The following is a 24,790-nucleotide window of genomic DNA, read 5'->3' as shown; positions in this document are numbered from 1 at the left end:
ATTTATTTTTGTCTCAGCATGATGAGGAAGACATCTCAAAACAGACAATACAGACTGATGTGAACCAATCAGACTTACTTTCTGCTTTCACACTTTTATTGTTTTCCATCTTCGGAGCAAATTGCTCAAATATTGTACTGAGTTCAAACATAGCTGAAAGAAGAAAATTCAGGAAACAAATGTGTTCAGAGAGAATATGGAGTCTGTTTTCAATAGAAAAAAACATGTTATTTGATAATTTAACATAACCTTGGAAAATTAAATCTCCACAAATAATGTGGCATAAATTGAATTTCAAAAGACAGAAACATTTCAATATAAACATGACAGATACTCTGACTACAATGGAGATGCTGCCATCTGTTGGATTCTATAAATATTACACCAGTGTGACATCAGTTCAAATTAGGCTTCATAAATATTTATTGTAGTCATTCGTAAAAACGGATTTAAATGGTTTAACAAAACTATTTAATTCCTACTTCAAATAAAAAGTAAATCAGATCTGAAAAATAAAGGAAGCAGAGAGATCTGTTTGATGAGTTTTGAATATTTTTATAACTTTATTAGAAAAATCAAAAATTAATAAAATATCTCTGCTGAATACATTATCAAAATACATTTCAGTGGTAGTTTACTGATCACTTCAGTTCATAGGTTAGTATGTTAACAACATATAATTGTAAAGTTAAAAATAAAAACTAAATATACATTAACAGCAATATTTTGTTCCTGTTTCTTAGGCAACTAAGCTACGTTAATCTGTGTTCTGTTGTTGTCCAGCAGGGGACGCTTTAAATCTTGTTCACTGAAACTGACAGAAACTGGTGAGAAAAACAGCCTTGATTCTGGAGGAGTGTATTCTGGTTGACCTGCAGTTTGGGGCCTCTGTCTCTGTCTGCAACCAACTCATGAGGACTCCCTGTTATGTGAGGACCTTATGCAACGGGCGGAAGTGTTTTAGTTAATCTGATTCCAGTTTAATCTGTGGACTGAAATGGATTTTTTCTCTCCTATCAAACACAGAGGGAAAAACAGGAGGTTTGTCTTTGATGCTGCGTTGATGTCAGAGGTCAGGAACCACTGTCTTCTCAGTGGTTTCCCTTTTCCTGTTTGAATGTCCTGGCCTTTGTTCCAACAAACACAGACTTCCTGTTCGTACTGGGTGAACATCCTGTCCCACCCGCCCCGCCCCTCCTGAGCTGTCAATCTCTGACGCAGAGACCTCACCATAAAGTTCATAGCAGCTGCAGACAGTTTACGGCTACGAAGCGTCTGAATAACACTGAATGTACAGCAGCTAATCGTTCGCCTTAGAATTTCAGTGACAATGTAATTAATGACTGTTTTGTATAAATAAGACGAGTTTGTGCGATCAGTTTGTAGTTTTTGTGTAAATCTGTGACAAAAGTAGAATCCTGGAGAATGTCAACATCTGAACATCAGCAAAAAAAGTCAAAGATATACTTTTTTGCCTTTTAACCTTGTTAAAAAAAAGTCTTTTCCACTAAGACGGATGGAATAAATTTTTATTATGCTGATGACATATTGGATGGTATCAGGTATTGCCAACCATAAATCCTTCAAGAATTCAAATTAAAATCTCAGATTCTTTCTCACATATAAAGCCCTTAATAATGAGCTCCGTCATCCACCAGAGCTCTGATTGGTCCAGATGTTCCTACCAGAGGAAAACCTGATAAATTCTCATCATAACAGAATTTGCTTCTTATTACTTCCATTTGGTTTCTGTCTTCTCAACCAACATCTGGTTGGAGGTCTAAATGTTTCTGATTCTGATGTTTATATGGCAGTGGATAATGACATGCTAACATGACGACATGCTAACATAGTGACATGCTAACATAATTACATGCTAACACGATGTCATGTTAACATAATTACATGCTAATACGATGTCATGCTAACATGACAACATGCTAACTTGATAAAGACATGCTAACATTAAGATGGACATGATCACATGCAAATAATACAAAATTAATGTAAACTTGATTTATGAGATATGGGTCTTTAACCTTTTGACCCCAGAGTGACTTTATTTAGAAGTGCTGATAAAAAAAACAATCCCCTGCGACAGACTGGCGACCTGTCCAGATGACCCTGCCTCTCGCCCGAAACGGCACCAGCAGCCCTCCCGACCCCATTAGGGTCAAGGGTGTTAGAAAATGGATGATAAAAAAAAGCTTTTAAAACTGTCTTTTGTTTAATTAAATTATTTCATATTTTTCATAAATATTTGTCTCTACAGTTGGCTCCTTGCTTCTTCTTTCATGTCCAGGTCGGAGAACTTTTGTGCTGATCCGAGATCCAAACGGGATGCGGATCGTTCAGACCAACCAAGGAAATCCAAGGGTTTCTGTCCTTTGCTATGACATCATCATCCAGTCTTCCCCTGATTGGCCGCCCTATGAAGGGAAGACGATAGCGCAGCACTCCAAGCAGACCTCCAGGCAGTCAGACGACGCGCAGCAGTTTTCCAACATCCCGCAGTCCAACAACGCCTGGCACGCCTCCTCCGTGCACGCCGCCTCCCCGGCCGCCTCCACGCAGCAGCAGCACACCGCGCCGTCGCAGCAACTGGCTCCGCCCACGCCGCAGGCCAGACACTCCCCCAGCGCCGAGCACATGGACAGCAGCTCACAGAACAGGCAGGCCAGCAGACAGTGGACGCAGCAGTCTGCAGGGACAATCGGGAAAACTGAAAACTGTTTGAAAACATTTTAATTCCCTTAAGAAAACAAATGAAAAGATGTTCAATTAGCGCCGAGGAGAATCAGAAATGATGCTTTTATTTCATAATGATACTTTATGGAGGCAAAAATATTTCACATTTGGTCTCATTTGCAGTTTTTCTTTCATTTTCCCCCAACGCTTCTCTGTCAAGACTTCCTGTGTCAGTTTGTCCCACAGGTCAACCAGGGGACATGTCCTACAGTGTCCAACAGAATGTCTTCTATCCCAGACAGGTCCCGAAAAAGGACATCAGGGGTGTACAAACTTTTTGCCCTGCTAGCAAATGTAAACTATGAGGACAGGGGGGATTTCATAAAAAATATGCAAAAATTAATGTTTTGTGAATTTTTTCTTTTTTAAATTAAATCTGTATATTATTAAAAACATAAAAAGGGCTTTGGACTGTAAAACTGACCATTTCCACATTTTTGGGTCATCAGCTGTTTTCTGTTTTAATTACCAAATTTTAACCTTCTTGACTCGTGGTCTGGGGCCAAAGAAAATAAGTTCAAGGGCCCACATATGGCCCCCAGGCCGCATTTTGGTCACCCCTGGTCTGGGTGAAGAAATTCAGAGTTGACTTGAAGCTTTGCTGTCTGGCTCTGGTTCTGTTACTGGTTCTGGTTCTGTGGGTGTGACCCGGAGCTGATGGGAGGCTCAGCCGCCTCTGGCTGCAGCTGATAAGCCTCCGGTTGATCTTCTGTTTTTGTTCCAGCGTCCAGAGGAGGAAATGAAAACCTGCTGCCAGCGAGTTTCCCTGGCGAGTGGAAATGTTCTAAAACTTTCCGAAACGTTCTGAAACATTCCGAAACGTTCTGAAATGTTCCAAAACGTTCCGAAACGTTCTGAAATGTTCCAAAACGTTCCAAAACGTTCTGAAACGTTCCGAAACGTTCTGAAATGTTCCAAAACATTCCAAAACGTTCCGAAACGTAACGTTCTGAAATGTTCCAAAACGTTCCGAAACGTTCCGAAACGTTCTGAAACGTTCCGAAACATTCTGTAACTTTCCAAAACATTCTTAAACGTTCTAAAACGTTCTAAAACGTTCCAAAACGTTCTGAAATGTTCCAAAACGTTCCGAAACGTTCTGAAATGTTCCAAAACGTTCCAAAACGTTCTGAAACGTTCCGAAACGTTCTGAAATGTTCCAAAACGTTCCGAAACGTTCTGAAACGTTCCGAAACGTTCTGAAATGTTCCAAAACATTCCAAAACGTTCCGAAACGTAACGTTCTGAAATGTTCCAAAACGTTCCGAAACGTTCCGAAACGTTCTGAAACGTTCCGAAACATTCTGTAACTTTCCAAAACATTCTTAAACGTTCTAAAACGTTTTAAACGTTCCAAAACGTTCCAAAACGTTCCGAAACGTTCCAAAACGTTCCGAAACGTTCTGAAATGTTCCAAAACGTTCCGAAACGTTCTGAAACGTTCCGAAACGTTCTGAAATGTTCCAAAACGTTCCAAAACGTTCTGAAACGTTCCGAAATGTTCCAAAACGTTCCGAAACGTTCTGAAACGTTCCGAAACGTTCTGAAACGTTCCAAAACGTTCCGAAACGAAACGTTCTGAAATGTTCCAAAACGTTCCGAAACGTTCTGAAATGTTCCAAAACGTTCCGAAACGTTCTGAAATGTTCCAAAACGTTCCGAAACGTTCTGAAACGTTCCAAAACGTTCCGAAACGTTCCGAAACGTTCTGAAACGTTCCAAAACGTTCCAAAACGTTCCGAAACGTTCTGAAATGTTTCAAAACGTTCCGAAACGTTCTGAAACGTTCCGAAACGTTCTGAAATGTTCCAAAACGTTCCGAAACGTTCTGAAACGTTCCGAAACGTTCCGAAATGTTCCGAAACGTTCCAAAACGTTCTGAAATGTTCCAAAACGTTCCGAAACGTTCTGAAATGTTCCAAAACGTTCCGAAACGTTCTGAAATGTTCCAAAACGTTCCGAAACGTTCTGAAACGTTCCAAAACGTTCCGAAACGTTCTGAAACGTTCCAAAACGTTCCAAAACGTTCCGAAACGTTCTGAAATGTTTCAAAACGTTCCGAAACGTTCTGAAACGTTCCGAAACGTTCTGAAATGTTCCAAAACGTTCCGAAACGTTCTGAAACGTTCCGAAACGTTCTGAAATGTTCCAAAACGTTCCAAAACGTTCCGAAACGAAACGTTCTGAAATGTTCCAAAACGTTCCGAAACGTTCTGAAATGTTCCAAAACGTTCCGAAACGTTCTGAAATGTTCCAAAACGTTCCGAAACGTTCCGAAACGTTCTGAAACGTTCCAAAACGTTCCGAAACGTTCTGAAATGTTCCAAAACGTTCCAAAACGTTCTGGCTCAAAAGTCGGATTCATGATGTTAATCATCAAGTCCTGGAGCATCAGCCAGAACCTCCCAGAACCCGCCAGCCCAAAGTGTGAGGTTCCTCTGCAGTACCAGCAGACTCCAGAACTTTTTGTGTTTTCAGGAATCATGAGCGGCCGACGCTCAGAGACAAGAACCGGGATCCTCCTCACTAGTTCTGCTGGTTCTACTGGTTCCTCCTCAGAGTGTCTGAGACTCAGCTCTCTGGTTTCTGGTTCTGAAACATCTCAGGCCCGACTCTGACCCAGTAGAACAGAGGTTCTGACCCGGTTCTGGTCCGGTTCCGGCCTACTGGCTGCCTCCCTGACCTCCAGAACCTCCTGCTGTAGTCCGGTTGGACAGCACCAACATTCAGGATCTCACTGAGCTTTCAATCCTTCCACTCAACTTTCTGCTTAACTCTCCATGATGATCTTCCGCCTCTGATTGGTCGGTGTTCATGATGTCACCTGTTTGGACCAGAACCAGGCTCTGTCCTCCCAGACCTCAGCTCATAAGCTTCGTTCTGATTGGCTCACCATTTCCAGCCACTTCCTTGATGTGGGCTGCGTCCGTCTTCAAGGAGGCGTGGCTCTTGGTCGATGACAGGCGCTTCTCATTGGTGCCTGGGCTGCAGGTGGGGGGTGGAGGGCAGCCAATGGGAGGCTGTGATGAGCTGACCACACCTGGGACAGAAGAGATGACCTCACATGACCTCACAGGTGACCTTCAGCCTCAGGGAGGGGGCGGGCCTTCTCACCTTTCTGTCTGTGGGGGGCGGGGAGAAGGTGAGAGATGTCCTTGGTGGAGAAGGTGTCGGTCAAAGATTCATCGCTGCTGTCGGCTTCCTGCAGGCTATCAGAGGCAGGGGGCGGAGCCTGACCTGTGAGGAAACAGGAAGCGCCATTCTAAAACCTTCTGCTGGTCCAACGTCCAACAGGAAGTCAGAGATCAGGAAGGAGCCGCTCCACCAGCACCTTCAGTGAAAGATGGAACTGTGGCGGCATAAGAACAAAGATCCAGACGCCAGTTCTACGTTTCGCTTTGTTCTCGATGTTCTTACCAAGTTTTCTGGCATTTAGCAAGTAAAATTAATTTTGATAATTCTAACTAAGATAAAAGAAGAAAAGTTGGGTTTGATTTCACCAAAACAAAAACAAAACTGTGTTTGTTTTATTAGCTGTATCTAAATATATTAGGTAACACTGTATGAAGCTAAGCGGAAATTTAGCGTTGTGTGAAAACCTTCCATCTTTGCCAGAAGCAAAATGTGTTTCCAGACATAACATCATTTTATGGTAAAATCCAGTAACTGTGTTACCTTTGGTTGTTATAAGAATTTACATGATTCCGGCCCTTTAATTGGGGCCTGCCAGCAATGCATAGGGAGAGCAGTGACTGACCTGCTTTGCAGGTCAGTCACTGCCTCCATGCATTGCATGGCAGGCACCTATTGTTCTACACCCAATAGAACGCCTCTTTATTATTATTATTATAAATATAATTTATTATTCTTCCGTCACCGTTAATGCGGCTCGTACCGCTGCGTGCCCACCCACAAAAGTGGTATCAAAACGTGCGGCTTGATGCCGAGATTGGAGCTATTACTTTTAGTGGAATTCTGTGATAAAATGACGACATAAATTGAGAAAAAGCGACAAAAAATTGAGTCTGAGGACCTCACAGCATCACAAAGATTTCTCTCTGAAACACACACACAGGACAGTGGAGGTCTGACTCCAAAACTCTGTTTAACTCCCCCTCACAGGCACAAATAGAGGCCTATTGATCTCAAAGTTGGTCATGACATAGATACACATGCCTGCTCCCGTAAAATGTTTTCAAAATTTTCCTAGGGCTTATGGTTTTTTGGAAGGGCCCTGAGACCGACGCTGGGTGTCTCACAAGTGTAGAAACCTGCATCTTGTCTGCCCAGGTGCTGATCATTAATTACCATAGCAACGGGCCCCAGACAGAGGCAGTGAGTATTCCCACAGCTGCTGAATCAGATCTCACAATGTATTGTGGGAAGAATACATATTTCCTGTCACTATTCATGTTTTGCTTACATAAAATTATTACTTGTCTGAATTTTAGAGTGTAAATTAAAATATTTACTATGAAAATTCAAATTGCTTTTAGAAATTAACTATTAACTTTCTTCATGTTCTGAGCTCAGCGCACACCATTTTTCTCTCATAACTGCAATTACTGTGAATGAGCTACAGATATGAATCGCCAGACTAAATGAGACGACAAATAGCCCTCTCATATGCTTCAAACGGTTTTTGGATCGGACTTACGGATCCTGAACGGGAAGCAGTCGTTCGGACTGCTTTTTCCATTAAAACTGAGTGGGTGTCTCATAACGTTAGATAAAGTCTCTGACACACACTGCAGTTTCATCGCTATAGCAACAGAACATGGAGATAGGGAGAGCAGCTGGTTTGTACTAAAAAGACTGTAGTCAGACAGCTTGAAAGACTTGAAAGACAGCCGAGCAAGATGGCGGCGTGAGTGGTCGTTCTTTGCAAGCTCTCCTGAGATTGTCTGGATAAGGAGCTAATATTGCTGCTTTAACGCAGGGAAGCATCTATTCCGACACCTTCATTAAATATTGTGCTTTAAAAAAAGACGCCCTGAGAACTTCAGATAATGGCTTCAAGTGGTAAGCGCAAATCTGTCAGTACGGAAAATACACCAACTAAGATGTCGGTTAAAAGTCACAAACCGACGGAAGACCATGATTTCGCTGAAAACATCATAGCAACTTTAAAGTTGACGATAAACGAGAGAGCGGACGGTCTGCAAGCTAGCATAAATGATCTCAAAGATTCAGTGGATTATATCCATGCTGAAATGAAAGAAATGCAAGAGAAGATGACAGAAACCGTCAAAAGAGTTGAGAAATCAGAAAAAAAGATGCTGCAAATGGAAAATGAGCTGCTCGAACTTTCACGTTATAAAAGAAGATGGGACTTGCGGCTTTCGGGAATAGATGAAGAAGAAGGAGAAGATGTTCGTAGCAAGGTTATTTCCATTTGCCAGAAGACAGCGCCAGGATGCAAAGAAAAACTACCAGATGTCATCGACAGCGTACACCGGCTGGGTCGCGCCACAGGATCGAGACGTCCTCGAGAAGTGATGATCCAGTTCTCCATGAGACACTACAGAGATGCGGTATGGAAGGCGGCCAAACAGTCGTCTTTTCTGAAATCCAACAACCTGCGCTTCAAGGAGGACTTCTCCCCAGAGGACCGTCAGAGAAGAAACATGCTGTGGCCGCTGGTGAAAAAAGCACGCGAAGAAGGAAAAACAGCTTCTACATCGGTTCCAGAGCCTTCGTCATTGACAAAGGAGGAAAGAGGAAAGAACTTGAACCTGCTAATGACTAAAAGACATCATAAGAATCAGAACTAGCAGTTAAGTAATGGTATTTGGTTATTGAAGCTCCGTTTATCATATAATTTCTCTGTTGGGAGAGTTTGTTAGATCTTCCTGTAACTCCATTTTCTGGGTTAGAAGCTACAACTCTTAGTAGCATTTCTTTTTTTAAAGTTATCTCACTTAATGCTCGAGGGTTAAGGAACAACACTAAAAGAAAGGCAACTTTTTTATATTTAAAAAATTTTAAAGCTGATTTCTACTTTATCCAAGAAACTCATTCAACTGCAAATGATACCAAATTCTGGAAAACTCAGTGGGGGGATGAAATATGGTTGGCACACGGCACTACTCAATCAGCAGGAGTGGCAATATTACGGAACAACTTCAGTGGAGATGTATTATGTTCACTCTTAGATACATATGGACATTTTGTTTTATTAGTTATATCAATAAATGAAGAAATTCTTTTGTTGGGTTCTATATATGGATATAATACCAAAGCAGAAAATATGCAACTTTATGATAGATTAAGTAATGGGGTGAATTACTTATATGGAAAATATCATAATATGAATATTATTATTGGTGGGGACTTCAATTCGACTCTTGATGATACATTAGACAGATTTCCTCCAAAGGTTGATACAAATCCAAACACGGATCTAAAAAACTTTATATCAACCTTTGGCCTGACTGATGTATGGAGACTTAAAAATAGCTCCAAAATTGAATTTACATGGCAAAACAAAACGGGCTCCTTTAAATCGAGAATTGATTTCTGGCTGGTGTCTGATTTAATAGCTGATGAAATTAAGTCGAATATTCTTCCAGCTCCTTTATCAGACCACAAGCTTATTTTAATTGAAAAAACTAAATTAAACCAGTACGGAAAAAATAAAATTACAGCTTACTGGAAACTCAACTCTTCACTTTTAGAAAATAAAACAGTAGAAGAAAACATTAATCAAATAATTATAAAGTATTGGAATACAGCTTGCAGTCAGAAGGAATTTAGTAAAAATTGGGAACTCCTAAAATATGAACTCCGGAAAATGTTTATGAAAACTGGAGCTGAAATTGCTAAAAGAAAAAGTAAAATAGAATCAGAAATAATAAAAGAAATTATCGTATTGAACAATGTCCTGCCAGAAAACATGTCTGAAGAACAAAAAATTAGATTAAACCAATTACAACTGAACTTGGACAAGATTTACATTTCCAAAGCTAAAGGAGCGTCCATCAGATCGAGACAGAAATGGTTAGAAGGAGAAAAAAACTCTTCTTACTTTTTTAAATTAGAAAAAAAAACATCAAATATTTAACAGTATTACGAAACTTCAAATCAATAAAAATATCTGTGAAGATCCTGTTCAAATCTCTTCTTACTGTGAAACCTTTTTTCAAGAACTTTATCAGTCAAGATGTTCTGAAGAAAATGTCACACAATTTGTTAACTCTAAATAAAATGCAACAAATTAGTAAAAATAATAAAGAACAATGTGATTCCTTGATTACACTTGAAGACATCCAAAAATCCATCAATAAATAAAAACTAAACAAGTCACCGGGGACTGATGGCCTCAATGCAGAATTTTATAAAAAGTTTTCAGTTCAGCTGTCACCATTTTTACATCAAGTTTATCTTGAAAGTTTGGTTTCTGGATCACTTCCACCAACAACAACCCAAGGTCTCATTACATTGATCCCTAAACCACAAAAAGACCAGCTGCTGCTGGATAACTGGCGACCAATTACATTACTGCAAAATGACTATAAAATTCTTGCTGGCTGTATTGCTACAAAAATTAAAAATACTCTGGAAGAAGTGGTTGATGAAACTCAATCTGGATTCATACCAGGTAGACATATAACTAATAATATTAGACTTATATTGGATCTGCTGGATTACTCAGATTTAATAGATGGTCTCATATTATTTCTGGACTTTTTCAAAGCCTTTGACACAGTTGAACATACATTTCTATTTAAAGCATTAGAAGTATTTGGATATGGACAAACCCTAATTAAAAGTTGTCAAATGTTATATAGGAATTGTAATGCATCTGTAAAATTGTCACATGGCTGCACTAAAAGATTTTATTTGAAAAGAGGTCTCAGACAAGGGTGTCCAGTCTCCCCATATCTATTTATTCTGGCCATGCAAATTCTTTCAGTTAAAATCAAGGAAAAAATTACAGGAATTAATATTGCAAACAGAAATATCGTAATTTCCCAGCTTGCTGATGATACTGCACTTTTTTTAAAGAATAAATGTGAAATAAAAAACTCTATTGAAATCATCAACACCTTCTCCAAAGCCTCTGGTTTGACTCTAAATCTAAACAAATGTGAATTACTTTCCATTAAATCTCCTTTAAAAGGCACATTCCTCAACATTCCTATAAAAGACAAAGTTAAATATCTTGGAATCACAATAATTAAAGATCAAAACATAAGATCAATAGAACATTTTAACCCCATAATTAAATCAGTTGAACAAAGATATAATTTATGGCTCCAGCGAGATCTCTCTCTCTTAGGACGTTCATTACTAGTCAAAGCTGAAGGCTTATCTAGACTCGTTTATCCGGCCCTTGCTCTTGATGTTCCCAAACAAATCAGTTCCAATATTAATACAATAAACTTTAACTTTATATGGAAAAAGAAAAGCCATCTCGTCAAGAAAAATATTCTAATGAATAAAGTTGAAAAAGGTGGAATTGAAGCCCTTGAGTTCACATCTTTAAACAATTCATTCAAAATTAAGTATTTAAAAAACCTTCTAAAAAACCCAAACTCTATATGGAATGCTATTCCCATTTACAACTTTGAGAAAATTGGAGGATTACCCTTTCTTCTTAGATGCAATTATAGTATACCTAAAATACCCCTAAAATTATCTCTGTTCCATAAACAAATGCTGTTAAGCTGGTCACTTCTGTACAAACACAATTTTTCTCCTCATAAATATTATATCTGGAATAATGAAGATATTAAATATAAAAATAAGACAATATTTTATAGAAAATGGTTTGACAGAGGAATATTGCTTGTACGCCAATTAGTAAATCCAAATGGTCATTTATTGTCTTATTCTGACTTTATGTTACTTTTTCAATTTCCTGTTACTCCTAAAGAATATGCTGTGGTGTTTGACGCAATCCCAAACGGATCATTAAAGCTTTTATCATCTTCACCTCCAGATCAAATTTACTCAATGCCAAGTTTTGATCCAAACACCATTTATATTGATTATGATTGTCCTTTTATAAGTAAGAAAACAACCAACAAAATGTTAAGAAATCTTCTATTACGAGATGTTGTTTTTTCACCAGCTTGTATATTTTATTGGTCCAACATTTTTGAAAATATAAATTGGAAGTGGACTTGGTTGCTCCTAAAAAAATACTTAATAAATAATAAGGTAAGAGAAATTTCTTATAAAATTATTCATAATATTTATCCTGTTAAAACATTTCTGATAAAAAGATATAAATGGGATCTGGACCCTATGTGTACTTTCTGTAAAATTAATGAAGAAAAACTTGTTCATCTTTTTTGGGATTGTAATTACACCAAAATATTATGGAGAGATATGTCAATTTTCTTTCACAAAAAAAATCTCAATATTACTTTAACAAATAAGGATGTTTTGTTTGGAATGGAGAAATGTAAACTTGCCAAAAAAGAATTTTTATATGTTGTTAACTTTTTTATTATTTATGGTAAATATCATATTCACACCTCCAAGTATTTACAGCAAAAGCCTAATTTCCAGATCTTATTATCCTCTATTAATATTTATATCGAATCCTTAAAACTAAGCTCAAATGCTAAAGCCATTCAAATCATAACTGCCCTTAAAGAGCTGCAACCCTCGAGCAGTGATTTGATTTTGACGTTATAAATTAATTGTTCTATGTTCTGTAAAGCCCTTGGATGTTGTATCTATGTTTGTTTCTACTAACGTTCTATATTGTTCTTGTGTGTTGCTTGTTTACAATAAAAAAAAAAAAAAAAAAAAAAAAAGACTGTAGTTCTAAAGATGGCGGGACACTTTAATACAGAGGGCAGAGAAGAAGGTCAGAACTACAACATGGCGGAACACTCAATGATTACAGAGGAGGGCTGAGCTGCCAGTTAGAACTACTTCCTGTTTTGGGCTTTATACAGGTGGATTAACCAAACCACTGTTACACATTGGATTAGTGTTGCCATTTAAAATGAAGTTTACTGAAAGTTTCAAAATAAAAGCCTGCATACTTCCCTCATGTAATCTTAAGCTTTTTTCTGTTTTTTTCCCTCTGGATTGACATTAGCGTTACCATTCTATGGGTGTCTCAAAGATAGAAATCCTTCCCCAGCTTTCTTTCTCACACACGCAGCAGTTGGATTAGGGCCAATCGCTATAGCAACAGAATCCAGAGAAAGGCAGAGCTGCTGGTTTGGACTACAAACCAGCAGCCATAACTGCCATAACTGTAGTTCTATCTATGGCCAAGACTCAGTTAAAACAGAGGCCTGAGCAGCATGTCAGAACTACAACATGGCGGAACACTCAATTATTACAGAGGAGGAGTTGGCTGGTATTATAAACTACTTGTGCTTTGAGCATTATATAACTGATTTAATCCGATCACTATTACACATGAAATTAGTGTGGCAATTTCAAATGAAGCTTATTGAAAATTTTCAAAATAAAAGCCTTGACAATTTTTACATCATGTAATTGCTCTTTTTGGTGTTAGATAACTGGTTTAACCAAACCACTGTTACACATGGGATTAGTGTTGCCATTTCAAATGAAGCTTACTGAAAGTTTCAAAATAAAAGCCTGCATACTCCCCTCACATCAGTGCACCGCTGCAGGTGGTGCAAAAATATTATTCTTCTTATGTCTTTTCTCTCAGCACAAACATTAGCATTCCACTGCCACATACTAGTGCACTTCTTTGCACGCATTAGCATTTTCCCTCAAATAAGCTTTTAGCCAATTTATTTACTTATTAGCCATGTTTAGAATACTGATTGGACTGAGTCAATGGGTGACAAAATGGTAGTGATACCCCACATGCTACTGATACCATTCATGCTATTATTAGCATTTTGGCTAATTTTACCGTATGCAAAATACTGAATGGTACTAGTACAGCTTAGTCCACATGCTTCTGACTCTCCACAGGTTATTGACTAGATTGAAGCTTTCTTTAGCATTAAGGCTAATTTTTAGCATCGGAACGCTGGGTCCAAACCGACGGGCACACTTTGGCAGGCCCCTCAAAATTTCTGCGGGAATTTTCTAGTTGTCCCTGTTGCTCTGACTGAACGGCTTCGTTTACTTTCTCCACCTCCAAACTTCAACCAGGGAAAAACTCAACATCATCCTTCATAACGCCTCCTTTTGGTCGCTGATTGGCCCGTTGAAATTCAAACAGAGGAATTTCAGTCAATGGGAAAAATCCCAGACTGCATTCTGAAGGGAAATGAGAATCAACCTGGACTCAGTGTTTGACCCGGTTCTGTTTTCAGAGTTCTGATCTGGTCTGACCTCATGCTGGTTTCCCCTTTCAACCAGTCAGGTCGTGTTCGGTTTTCCCTCACCTTTGTAGTGATGCGAAAGCCTCCCATTGGCCACTGGCTGCTCTGAGACGCAATCTGATTGGTTGGGATGCTTGGAAGCTCCGCCCTCAATGCTGCCAGAGACACAGTGAAGAGATTTCACATCCATCCTGTCAGAAACAAAACACACCATTATTATTATTATTATTATTATTATTATTATTATATTTTTTTCCTTGTGTTGAATTATCTTTTCTAAAACAAATATTTCAGAAATATTTGGTCCGCATTGCCCGCAGTAAGTCGGGCTCTTCCGGTCTGAGTTGGACTGCTGCTCCTCCCCGATGCGCTGCAGGACGTTCCGCTGACTCAGCGGCTCTTTTTGCGGGATGATGAGGTCGGTCATGGCCGAAAGAATGAGGTCGCGGATACAAGCGGCTGGAATGAGTTTCCTCTGTCTGGCCTCTCCCTAAGAGAAGCTCAGTCATCATGGAGCCGCTGCTCCTTCACACTGAGAGGAGCCAGCTGAGCGGCATCTGGTTAGGATGGAGACTCCCTGCTGAGGAGTTCACGTCCCACCAGGAGGAGACCAGAGGGAGACCCAGGACAGGCTGGAGGGACGATGTTCCTCTGCTGGGAACGCCTTGGGATTCCTGGAGGAGCCGGACCGGGAGACTGGGAGGGAAGTGTGGACTGCTGACCCCGACCCGACGGGATCAGAGGGAGGAGGATATTTCAGAAATGTAATAAACTTTAAAATGAAACATTAAAGCAGTAATTTGGTTTATTGATGCTGGAAGAACAGAAAACACTCTGTGTTGTTTTAAGTCACGTTTTTACAGTGTGATAAACTTCAAAATGTTATTAGCAAACTAGAGATTTAGCTTCAACCTAAACGTTTAGCTCGCAATGTTTAGTTTGAAACTGTGACATTTATTAATAAATTAATAACATTGTCAAAATATGGATCTTTATTTTTCCCATAAATAACCCAAATTATTGCTGTACATCTGATACGATCCGTGTTTCTGTGTTTATTTTTGAGTTTTTCTGTGTGGTCCTGTTCCGTGAGTCTGTCTCTGCGTCTTCCCCGTTGATTGTTTCCCAGGTGTGTCTCATTCCCTTGATTACCCCGTGTGTATTTAAACCCACCTGTTGTCTGTGTTCCTGGTCGGGTCCTTGTCTATTGTTGTCAACGTACGTCTTGGTCTGCATCAGTCTGTCCGTCGTCGCAGTTGAACTGCTAAGTCCTGTGTCGGCGTCAGCTCTAGTGTTTCAGTCTCTGTTGCTACCGGCCGTGCTGCCTGTCTTGGACTGTTTATCGAGCATTTTCATCATTAAACCATCATTATCATCTTCATACCTGGGTCTCTGCGTTCTCTCCTCGCCACCAACCACATCACCTTATGACAACATTTTACACTGTGTAACTTCTTCAGATGAATCCGGTCCGGATCGGTTCTGTTGGGTTCGTTCAGACTCATCTGAGAAGAGCCGCGGAGAATGAAACCGTTTCGAGGCTGTTAGAAACACCGAACGGTTCTGGACCGGTTCAGCTTTTACCCCAGGCTGAAGCAGATTCTGACCGGCAGATGTAAAAACACAGAGTGATCCAGAAACCAGCGGGTTCTGGACCGGAACAGCAGAACTTTCTGCGTTCAGCAGGAAAACAACCTGAAGCTCCAACATCAGGATCCAGAAAAAACGAAAAATCTAGAAAACTGAAACTCACCTGCAGCGTCGCTCCGGGTCTGCTGCTGACTGCGGAGCTCAGGGGGCTGCGCTTCCCTTAAACACACACACACACACACACACACACACACACACACACACACACACACACACACACACACACACACACACACACACACACACAGAACCGCAGGGTTCTGGCTCTGAAGGAGGCTGTTAAAATTTTCAGCTGCCTCTCATCAATCAATAATCAATAATAATAATAATAATAATGAATAATCAACATAATTTATTTCACGGATTTCATTCAGAACGTGAAACTGTGATAGAAATTAAACTCAGCAATTTATTTTCAGATTCTGGGTCAGAGCATTGAACGTGACACACAATAAACCAACAGAAAACATTCAGGATGTCAACACAGAGAATGAAAGGTCAAAGGTCAGCTTCTCAGGAAATTAAAACATCACACCAATAAAAGGGATTTTATTTTCCAGTCACATTTGCTCGGAAGACTCCTGATTGGACAGACGTCCAGCTGTCTGGAGGTCAAGGTTCAGGAAGGAGAGTGCAATATCCGAGGAGGCGGAAAGTCAGGTGGAAGAAAGAAGTGTGGTAGAGAAAAGTGAAGCAGGAACAGAGGCAGCCATGAGGGCTTCAGACTGGAATATTTTTATTCTTTATAATCTGGAACCCAAAACCTGCTGATGGTTCTGCTGAGTTCTGAATCGTCTGAGCGTCACTCAGAGCTGTCAGGAAGCCTCCAGCTCTTCTTCTGCTGCTTCAGATGTTTCTCTGTTGGATAGGGTTAGACCCAGAGTTCTGCTTCAGAGGTTCCCCTGAGCCTCGGCTGCCCCCTGCTGGACACACTCAGAACTGCAGCTGGTTGGGCGGTTAAACGTCCGAGTCACGATAATCAGCAACAACCTTAAACATCCAGACGACGTCAAACAGTAGACATAACGTCGTCGTGATGAGCATGCATGTAGCCACAGTGGAGAGGAAGAACTCCAGCAGAACCAGAACCAGGCTCAGAACTGGAGCAGACACAGCAAAACGTCAGGAGAACTTTCTGCGGTCATGGAATGGAGCCAACAGGCAGAACGGTTCGGTGATGGCAGCATCATGCCAGCCCATGCCCTCCTCCAGGAAGCAAGCAGCCAATCAGAAGGCCAGACAAGGTGGATCTGCTGGAGAGAAAATAACTGAAAGCAAAAAGCTAAATAATGTAGAAGAAAAAGAAAATGAGAAAAAGTGATTAATTTATCCTCCAGGAGCTACAGACATAACTGTAACCATGGTAACAGTAATGTCTCCTGGTCCTCCATCAAACAGTTGTTTGACCTACCTTATACCTTTGATGAGTCTGGCGGATCCTCAGATTGATTATTGATCCACTTAATATTAATTTCTCCTCGGATATTTCAGGGACGCCAGCAGCCAAATGTGTCAGTGACTTCATCAGGTACAAAACCAACAACTTCGAATAAGGTTTCTGAAACATAACTTACCGAATAACAAATGCAGCGATTTCAGACATGGCGCTCCCGCGGCCTGGTCGCCACTCAGCGGATCAGCAGGAGCTGCAACTCACCAGCAGGTTGAGCTCAGAAAAGGTCGTTTTTGATCCCAGGATGGATGAATATCAGCGCGTCTTATTTCAAACACTCATTTAGAAACGGGAACATAATTCCATCCAGCATGGCGCATGCGCCTCACGCTCATAAAAAACAAACATGGCGCCATTCGGCAGATTTGACAGTTTTTAGTTCAAACACTACAAAAATAAAAAATAAAAAAAACCCGCCCAACTGCAAAATCAGTCCAAATCTCAACCTCTAATAAAACTCATGGTAATAGCATTAAATGTTTTATCCATAAAACATTTTAGAATAATTTATGGAAACAGTAACATTTTATATTTATATTTTCTAATATAATAGGACTGAAGAAATGTTTAAGTTTTGAAAATGTTATTTTTTTCTAAGAAAAGGCCAGTGTATCTATCAGTTTTAGAATAATTTATGAAAACAGTGAAAATGTATTTATATATAAAACTAGACCTTCTGTCCACAGCAGCACTGCATCCTGGGAAATTTGTATCTGAACCAGAACCGGAAACAGAACCAGAGCTCCAGGTGTCCGAAAGGGGCGGGGCCTAATGCAGACACCTGGAGGATTATTATTATTATTATTATTATTATTATTATTATTATTATTATTATTATTATTATTATTATTATTATTATTATTATTCTGCTGTTCTTGCGTCCCTCCGCAGTGCGGAGCTCAGGCCGCCAGGGGGCGCCTCGGCCGCCCTTCTTTGTGTCCGGCTCTGCTCCCTGCAGAGGAAGAGGAGGATGAAGATGCGGTGAAAACAAAGAGAAACCTGCAGGTTCGGCTCTGGTTCGGAACCGGAGGATCGGAACACATTGTGGCTGGAGCGGAGCAGCTGGACCGCCGAACCTTCTCATGGTAAGTCCGTGGAATGACCCGGACATCTCCAGCCGAACCGAACCAAGCTGCAGTCAGAGAAATGAACCGAGCCTGGCGGGAGCAGTGTGGCCCCACAGTTCGAGTCGGTTCTTGTTTTGAGGCAGATCTGGACCTGCCGGGGAGCCAGCAGAACCAGACAGAATCAGAACCCGATAGGTGAATGTTGAGGGATGGATATATGTTTACGGCTTTAGAACCTTCAGAGCCATATGGTTCCGGTTCTGGTGACCTCCCTCGGGCTTTTATTTTGAAGTTTTTGTTTGTTTCAGTCTGAGGAGGCAGCAGGAGCCGAACCGGGTCCGGAAGAGGAGGAGCGGGGAGGAGGAGGAGAGGTTGCCATGGAAACGCCCGGCGCTCCGGTTTACTGTGTGTGTCGGAAACCAGATATCAACTGCTTCATGATGTAAGAACCTGAACCGATCAGCTGCAGGTCCAACTGGACCTGATCCGAACCGTGAGAAAGTATTCAACCCCCTGCAGGTTCCTGATCCAATTAAACAGGACGGGTTCCCTGTGGGACACCACGATTACCGGTTCAGTCATCCGGACCAGTACTGGAGGAGTCTGTAGAACTCCATTGTCCCAGAACCGGAGGATCAGAACCTTTCTCGAGGGAGGAACTCAGAAACTTCTAGATTAATCACAAGAAGAATCTTTATTCTAATGCAAAAATATTACAGTAATAAGAAATGTTCTCCAACTGGGTTCTTTACATGGACCACAACCTCTACTGGGCCCAGACCGGCCTTGAATGCCTCTGATCCAGAACACACCTGGACGGAGAGGAGGAAGCAGCAACATGGAGTCTGGACCCACGAGAGGTTCTGATCCACATAAACTGGTTCTGTTCAGTCTGCTTCAATCCGACTCCAGTCCGCTTGTTTAGCAAATCTGGTCCATTTGGTGAGGTGTGAACGCTGATCGACCTCTGACCTCTGGTCCTCCAAACCGTGGTCTGGCGCCGGTTGAAGTGAACTCTGGTTCGCTTTGAATGTGAACCATGGTAACAGTAATGTCTTCTGGTCCCCCATCAAACAGTTGACCTACTCTACCTTTGATGGGTCGGGCGGATTCTCAGCTTGATTATAGATCCACTTTTGGAGCGGAGTCCGCTCCAAAAGCAGGAAGTGGACTACAGCACAGGACATTCTGGGTAAATACAATCAAAGCTAACGTGCTAGCCTAGTGCAGGAAGGAGAAATGGCTCCTGGTCTTTAGCCAAAGACTAAAGAGAAATCCTCCAACCGCTAAAATCTGACACAGGGAACTGGGATCGCTGATGTAGTTCAGAAACACTTTCCCTCTCTGGATTTCCCTTAAAATTTCTCGTCTTCATCACTGAGTGTGTACAGGTGGTGAATACTTTCTCATGGTTCTGAGTGTCTTCTACTGGTACTGCTGACATTGTTCTGGTTCTGATGGATCACCGAATAAAACTGGTCTGAACACAAATGTTTATCTATGTTGTGCCCAAACCAATAAGTTTATTTGGTTCTGGTTGTCCCTTGTGTGTGTGTGTGTGTGTGTGTGTGTGTGTGTGTGTGTGTGTGTGTGTGTGTGTGTGTGTGTGTGTGTGTGTGTGTGTGTGTGCACCTCAGAGGCTGCGACAGCTGCACGGAGTGGTTCCATGGTCAGTGCGTCGGCGTGTCAGAGAAAGCAGCCAAAGCCATTCGAGTTTGGTTCTGCCCATCCTGCAGAGGTCAGTGTGGTCCAGCGCTGCCCCCTGCTGGCAGGAGCAACACTTACAGCTGAGCGCTGTGTCTTTGCAGACGGAGACTCGTCTCTGGAGATCAAATACCGTCAGAAAAAGAGCAAGGAGGCGGAGCCTGAGAGGGACGACAGACCGGATGGCGAGCGAAGCTCCACACTCCAGGCCAGGATAGACCGGCGGCGGGGTTCTCAGGTAGACGGTCCGCTACTCTCTGGCTCCCTCTGGTGTTGTAGCCTGACCATCGCTGCTGTTGTCTGCAGATCAAGCGCTCGGCCCGGATGTGCGGCGAATGCGACGCCTGCCTGAGGACGGAGGACTGCGCTCAGTGTGACTTCTGCAAAGACATGAAGAAGTTTGGTGGTCCTAACAAGATCCGGCAGAAATGCCGCCTCCGGCAGTGCGAGGTCCGAGCTCGGGTACGTGGTTGGCATGGAAACCAAAGCTATGCCTCCCAGATCTTCATGTTGTCCACCTTAGTTCATCAGCCAATCACAGCATGATGTGTCAGTGGTGGGCGGAGCTGCATCCTCCCGTTCAACATGACACTGTGATGAACTTTGTCTTTGAGCAGAAGATGCTTCGAGTTCGAGACGAGGAGATGAGTTGGAGTGGCAGCAGGGGGCGGGGCCTGTCCACAAAGGGGGCGGGGCATCTTTCAGAAGACGATGAAGAAGAGGATGAGGATGAGGAAGGTTTCAGTGAGAGCGAGCTGGAGCTGTACCAGCAGTACAAAGCGGCTGGATTCAGAGACCTGGTGAGTGACCAATCAGACATCAGGGATTCACCTACTGACCAATTACTGACCAACTTTCTGTTGCAGGTGTGGCACAGCGAGGAGGAAGATGATGCTCAGTCAGACTCTCTGAGGAAGAAGGCTGTGAAGGTGAAACACGTGAAGAGACGAGACAAGAAACCGGAGAAAAAGGTGTAGCCATTTGATCACATGATTCATTATGTCATCAATGATGTCACTAACGCGCCTGTGCTCCTGCAGAAGTCCGTTTCTGTTCCCAAAGAAGAGGCGAAACCTCGGCGCCACAAGGTGAAGCAACGCCACAGGGAGCGCATGCGGCACAGCGAGCGTGCAGGAGAGGGCGGGGCTAAAGAGGCAGGCGGGGCTTTGAGGCAGTGTCTGGGTCCGGGCTGCGTTGAACCGGCAAGAAGTGGCTCCAAGTACTGCTCAGAGGACTGCGGCATGAAACTGGCAGCCAAGTGAGTGAGAGCTGAGCACGAGTGCCGATAGCCTGATATGCAGCTAACTCTGTCTGTGATCGGCAGCCGGATCTATGAGATCCTCCCCCAGAGGATCCAGCAGTGGCAGCAGAGTCCCTGCGTCGCCGAGGAGATGGGGCGGAGACAGCTGGAGCGAATCAGGAAGGAGCAGCAGGCCGCCAGGCTCCGCCTCACGCTGATGGAGAAACGTTTCCATGAACTGGAAACCATCATTGCCAATGCCAAGCAGCAGCAGGTCCAACAAGATGAGGAGGTGAGATACGCCGAGAGATACAACAGTGTCCTCCCGGCCTGGCCTTGACCCGTCCATATCTGTCTCCCTCTGCCCCTCTCTCGTCTCTGTCTGTCTACAGGTTGCTGAGGGAGACGGGGATGACACAGACCTCCAGATCTTCTGTGTGTCCTGCAGTCACCCCGTCAACCCCAAGGTGGCGCTGCGACACATGGAGAGGTGCTATGCTAAGGTGAGACTCCAGAGGTAGACATGTGCCTGTCTGAGGTTTTACACATGGTCCAGAAGTATTCATATCTTCAGGACATGTCCAGGGAGTAGAACAGCTCCTCCAGGACGTCAGCTGTCGTCCTCCTGTCTCACTGTGTCTCTGTATGTCCAACAGTACGAGAGCCAGACCTCGTTTGGCTCCATGTATCCGACTCGCATCGAAGGGTAAGACCAGTGTACTTCCTCCAGTCTCATTACATTACCGTTGCTTCAAGTCCATCTCTCACATGTCCCTGTGTCTCTGCTGTCCCCGTGTCTCAGGGCCACCCGGCTATTCTGTGATGTCTACAACCCTCAGAGCAAGACATACTGCAAGCGGCTGCAGGTTCTGTGTCCAGAACATTCCAGAGATCCCAAGGTACGTCTTCTCTGATGAAAACCTGTTGATCTGATCAGATGGATGGATGGATGGATGGATGGATGGATGGATGGATGGATGGATGCATGGATGGATGGATGGATGGATGGATGGATGGATGGATGGATGGATGGATGGGTTGTTAAGGATTTGACACAAGTCTGGTGATGATGATTTTCTTTCAACTGGAACTTGATGGGGTGACTGTCGTTGCCCTCCTCCACCGACATCCGTGCGTGTGAAACTTTGCACTCGTACATGAAGATGCGCAACACGAGGGCTTGCAATGCAACACAAGAAAGTGAAACCTTGGTTGCCGTCACATGACACTATGACCAGCCAGCGAGGGTTTCATTGACTGGCCAATGAGAGGAGCGTTGGCTCTTCATTCTGTAACCAGTTTCAGCATGGAGGGACACATCATCTCAGCTGGGTGTCCAACGCTGTCTTTTGTAGAGTCAACAGCAAAATTCCTGTCAATTCTTTCTGACCCTTCATCCTTGAAGTCACAAACTGCTTTGAATGTTTAAAAGTTCCATCCAATTTCATAAACACTCAAATTTCTAGGAGACAAGCAATCAGAGAACGTGATTCGCAACACAACCAGCATTGACAACTGTACCCTGTCTCTCTTCTTCATTCCCCGTGTTTCGATCCAATTTTTCTGTACTGCTTTTCTTGGAGAGTATGACTGAGAGCACGCGACCTGAGAGCGCGCAATGCAAAAGCGTGATCTGAAAGCTTTTGCCTGTGTGTTGAGCCCATTACTCTGCCCTGCTTTTCTTTGAGAGTGCGCTGAGTGAACGTGATATGAGAGACTTCAATCTGCCACGCCTCGACAGGGATGACTTTCACATGTCTCTGTTGTTCATCGAGCCCATTACTGTCCTGCTAGTCGAGTCCTTGTTCAGATGGTTTCTGATGTTTCAGGTCCCGGCAGATGAGGTGTGTGGATGTCCTCTGGTCAAAGACGTCTTCGAGCCAACTGGAGAGTTCTGTCGGGTCTCTAAGAGGAAGTGCAACAAGCACTACTGCTGGGAGAAGCTGCGGCGGGCAGAGGTCGACCTGGAACGAGTCCGAGTGGTAACGAAGTCCGAACGCACTGGAAAAGATCTGGAATCACTTCCACCTGGGGATGTTCAATTAAAAGCAGTAGTTCTGCTGAGATCAGTAGGGGGTCTGATCTCACAGGCTGAACTCCTCTCACCACTTATCGTCCCGCTGTCCTCTCTGTCCTATGTCTGTCCACCAGTGGTACAAGCTGGACGAACTGTTTGAGCAGGAGAGGAACCTGAGGACGGCGATGACCAACCGGGCTGGGCTGCTGGCGCTGATGCTGCACCAGACCATTCAGCATGACCCAATCACCACCGACCTGCGCTCTGCCAAGGACAGGTAGACGGCAGGACCGATTCTGGACCGATGGACATCTGGACCGTTGGCCTGTGTCCTGAAGCAGTTTTAGTCGTTCTAGGAAGGCTGTCAGCAGCCGGGCTTCACTTTAAGAACCAAACAAACAGAACTGACCCGGATACAGGATCAATCCAGAATTGGCAGGCAGACGGTTCTGGATTAACTCACCGATCCAGAGGTTCTTGTCTGGGAAAGTGGGTCTAGCTGGTTCTGGAGACTCATTGGTTCTGGAGATACGAACCATCCCAGCCCACAAACTGCAGCTTGCACAGAACCGGTTCTGGTGCTGACAGAAAGATTTTTACTACATTTTCACAGAAAGTTTAATTTCTTGGATCAAGCTGATGTGACACTGAATGTTCCGGGTCGGTATTGACCTGCAGCAACCCATTAGAACCGGTCTGCAGCAGAATTTTCCCTCTGTGGGACAATAAAAATTGTTTCCATTCCTTTCTGTTCATCACCGTCCAGCAGGGGATGATTAGCGCTATTGAGTTGCAGTCTGAATGGATCGGGTCAGAATCCAGAACCTGCAGGCGCTCCTTGTTTATCCCCATCTCAGCTGGTCTGTAACCATGACAACAGCCACTTAGTGAATAAAACGTCATGAACTCAAAAACATCCAGTTGTACCTACTTATATGGCCAGTTTGCGTAGCTGTTGGTTCTGTGGTTCTGGGTCAGTTGGTTCTGTTGGTGCTGAAACTTCTTGGTGCTGCTGCCTAAACCTTAGGGGACCACATTACCCATAATCCTCAGACCCATCGATGACAGGTTGGTGCTCTTGCCATGGTAAGACATACCTGCAAACACTATGAACTGATAAAGACATGAACCCATCAGAACCGATCCGGATTTTTACTGTGACAACAGCAAGACTGGCACCTGATTGGCTGACACCTTCAAAGGAAAGAAGCCAGCAGCCAATCAGAGAGCTCCATTTTTTTTTACTTCTAATTTTCACTTTTAGAGTATTTGTGATTATAAAGTTTTTTGTGACGTTTGTCCGTTCGTCGTGGTCCATCTTCTCCTGCTGCTTCCTCTCGCCTCACAGGAAGTGATGCGTGACCAGATTCGGTGTTTTTATTGGCTCAAATAAACCTGATCATGTTTTGATATCTGCTGCTGCAGTTTGCCTCAATTCCACGATCCTTTCTGCTGCCCTGCCTGTATTCCCAGATTTTAAAAAATTATGTAAATACGTATTTTCACTTAAAACACGCAACAACGTATTTTATTGCACCAATATGCTACAATTTAATGTATTTTTACGTAAATAAAAGACCAAAGCGTCATATTTTTTCATAAACTGTTGACTGATTCGGAGATAAGATCGTT

The 24,790-nt window shown here is 42.9% G+C and overlaps 2 protein-coding genes across 4 annotated transcripts; one reads left to right on the top strand and one right to left on the bottom strand.

Annotated features, from left to right (window-relative positions):
- Nucleotides 1–1,515: 1,515 nt before the first annotated feature.
- On the bottom strand, nucleotides 1,516–15,843 carry LOC106911303 (uncharacterized). Of its 3 annotated transcripts, XM_088002977.1 has the most exons (6): nucleotides 15,781–15,796; nucleotides 15,412–15,532; nucleotides 14,091–14,218; nucleotides 5,863–5,985; nucleotides 5,642–5,788; nucleotides 1,516–2,701 (listed from the first exon to the last, which is right to left on the bottom strand). In XM_088002977.1, exons 3-6 carry the CDS (start codon nucleotides 14,215–14,217, stop codon nucleotides 2,430–2,432), a joined length of 669 nt encoding a protein of 222 aa, XP_087859103.1. In that variant the 5' UTR covers nucleotide 14,218; nucleotides 15,412–15,532; nucleotides 15,781–15,796; the 3' UTR covers nucleotides 1,516–2,429. The 3 variants fall into 3 exon arrangements, with proteins under 3 accessions (XP_087859103.1, XP_087859101.1, XP_087859102.1); XM_088002975.1 differs by lacking the exon at nucleotides 15,412–15,532 and having other exon boundaries at nucleotides 15,781–15,843; XM_088002976.1 differs by lacking the exon at nucleotides 15,781–15,796 and having other exon boundaries at nucleotides 15,412–15,743.
- A 2,108-nt stretch (nucleotides 15,844–17,951) lies between these two features.
- cxxc1a (CXXC finger protein 1a) lies at nucleotides 17,952–24,580 on the top strand. Its single transcript, XM_014977545.2, has 14 exons — nucleotides 17,952–18,215; nucleotides 18,506–18,639; nucleotides 19,835–19,935; nucleotides 20,006–20,139; nucleotides 20,208–20,363; nucleotides 20,519–20,701; nucleotides 20,768–20,872; nucleotides 20,942–21,159; nucleotides 21,226–21,433; nucleotides 21,534–21,644; nucleotides 21,798–21,847; nucleotides 21,944–22,040; nucleotides 22,971–23,123; nucleotides 23,293–24,580. Exons 1-14 carry the CDS (start codon nucleotides 18,213–18,215, stop codon nucleotides 23,437–23,439), a joined length of 1,800 nt encoding a protein of 599 aa, XP_014833031.2. The 5' UTR covers nucleotides 17,952–18,212; the 3' UTR covers nucleotides 23,440–24,580.
- Nucleotides 24,581–24,790: the final 210 nt, after the last annotated feature.

Source organism: Poecilia mexicana, unplaced genomic scaffold, assembly GCF_051168715.1.
Source record: "Poecilia mexicana isolate PSO_F unplaced genomic scaffold, ASM5116871v1 scaffold_23, whole genome shotgun sequence".
In the NCBI taxonomy this organism is placed as follows: domain Eukaryota; kingdom Metazoa; phylum Chordata; class Actinopteri; order Cyprinodontiformes; family Poeciliidae; genus Poecilia; species Poecilia mexicana.
Note: the sequence above shows the minus strand (reverse complement) of the source record. Positions and strands in the feature narration are given on the sequence as shown.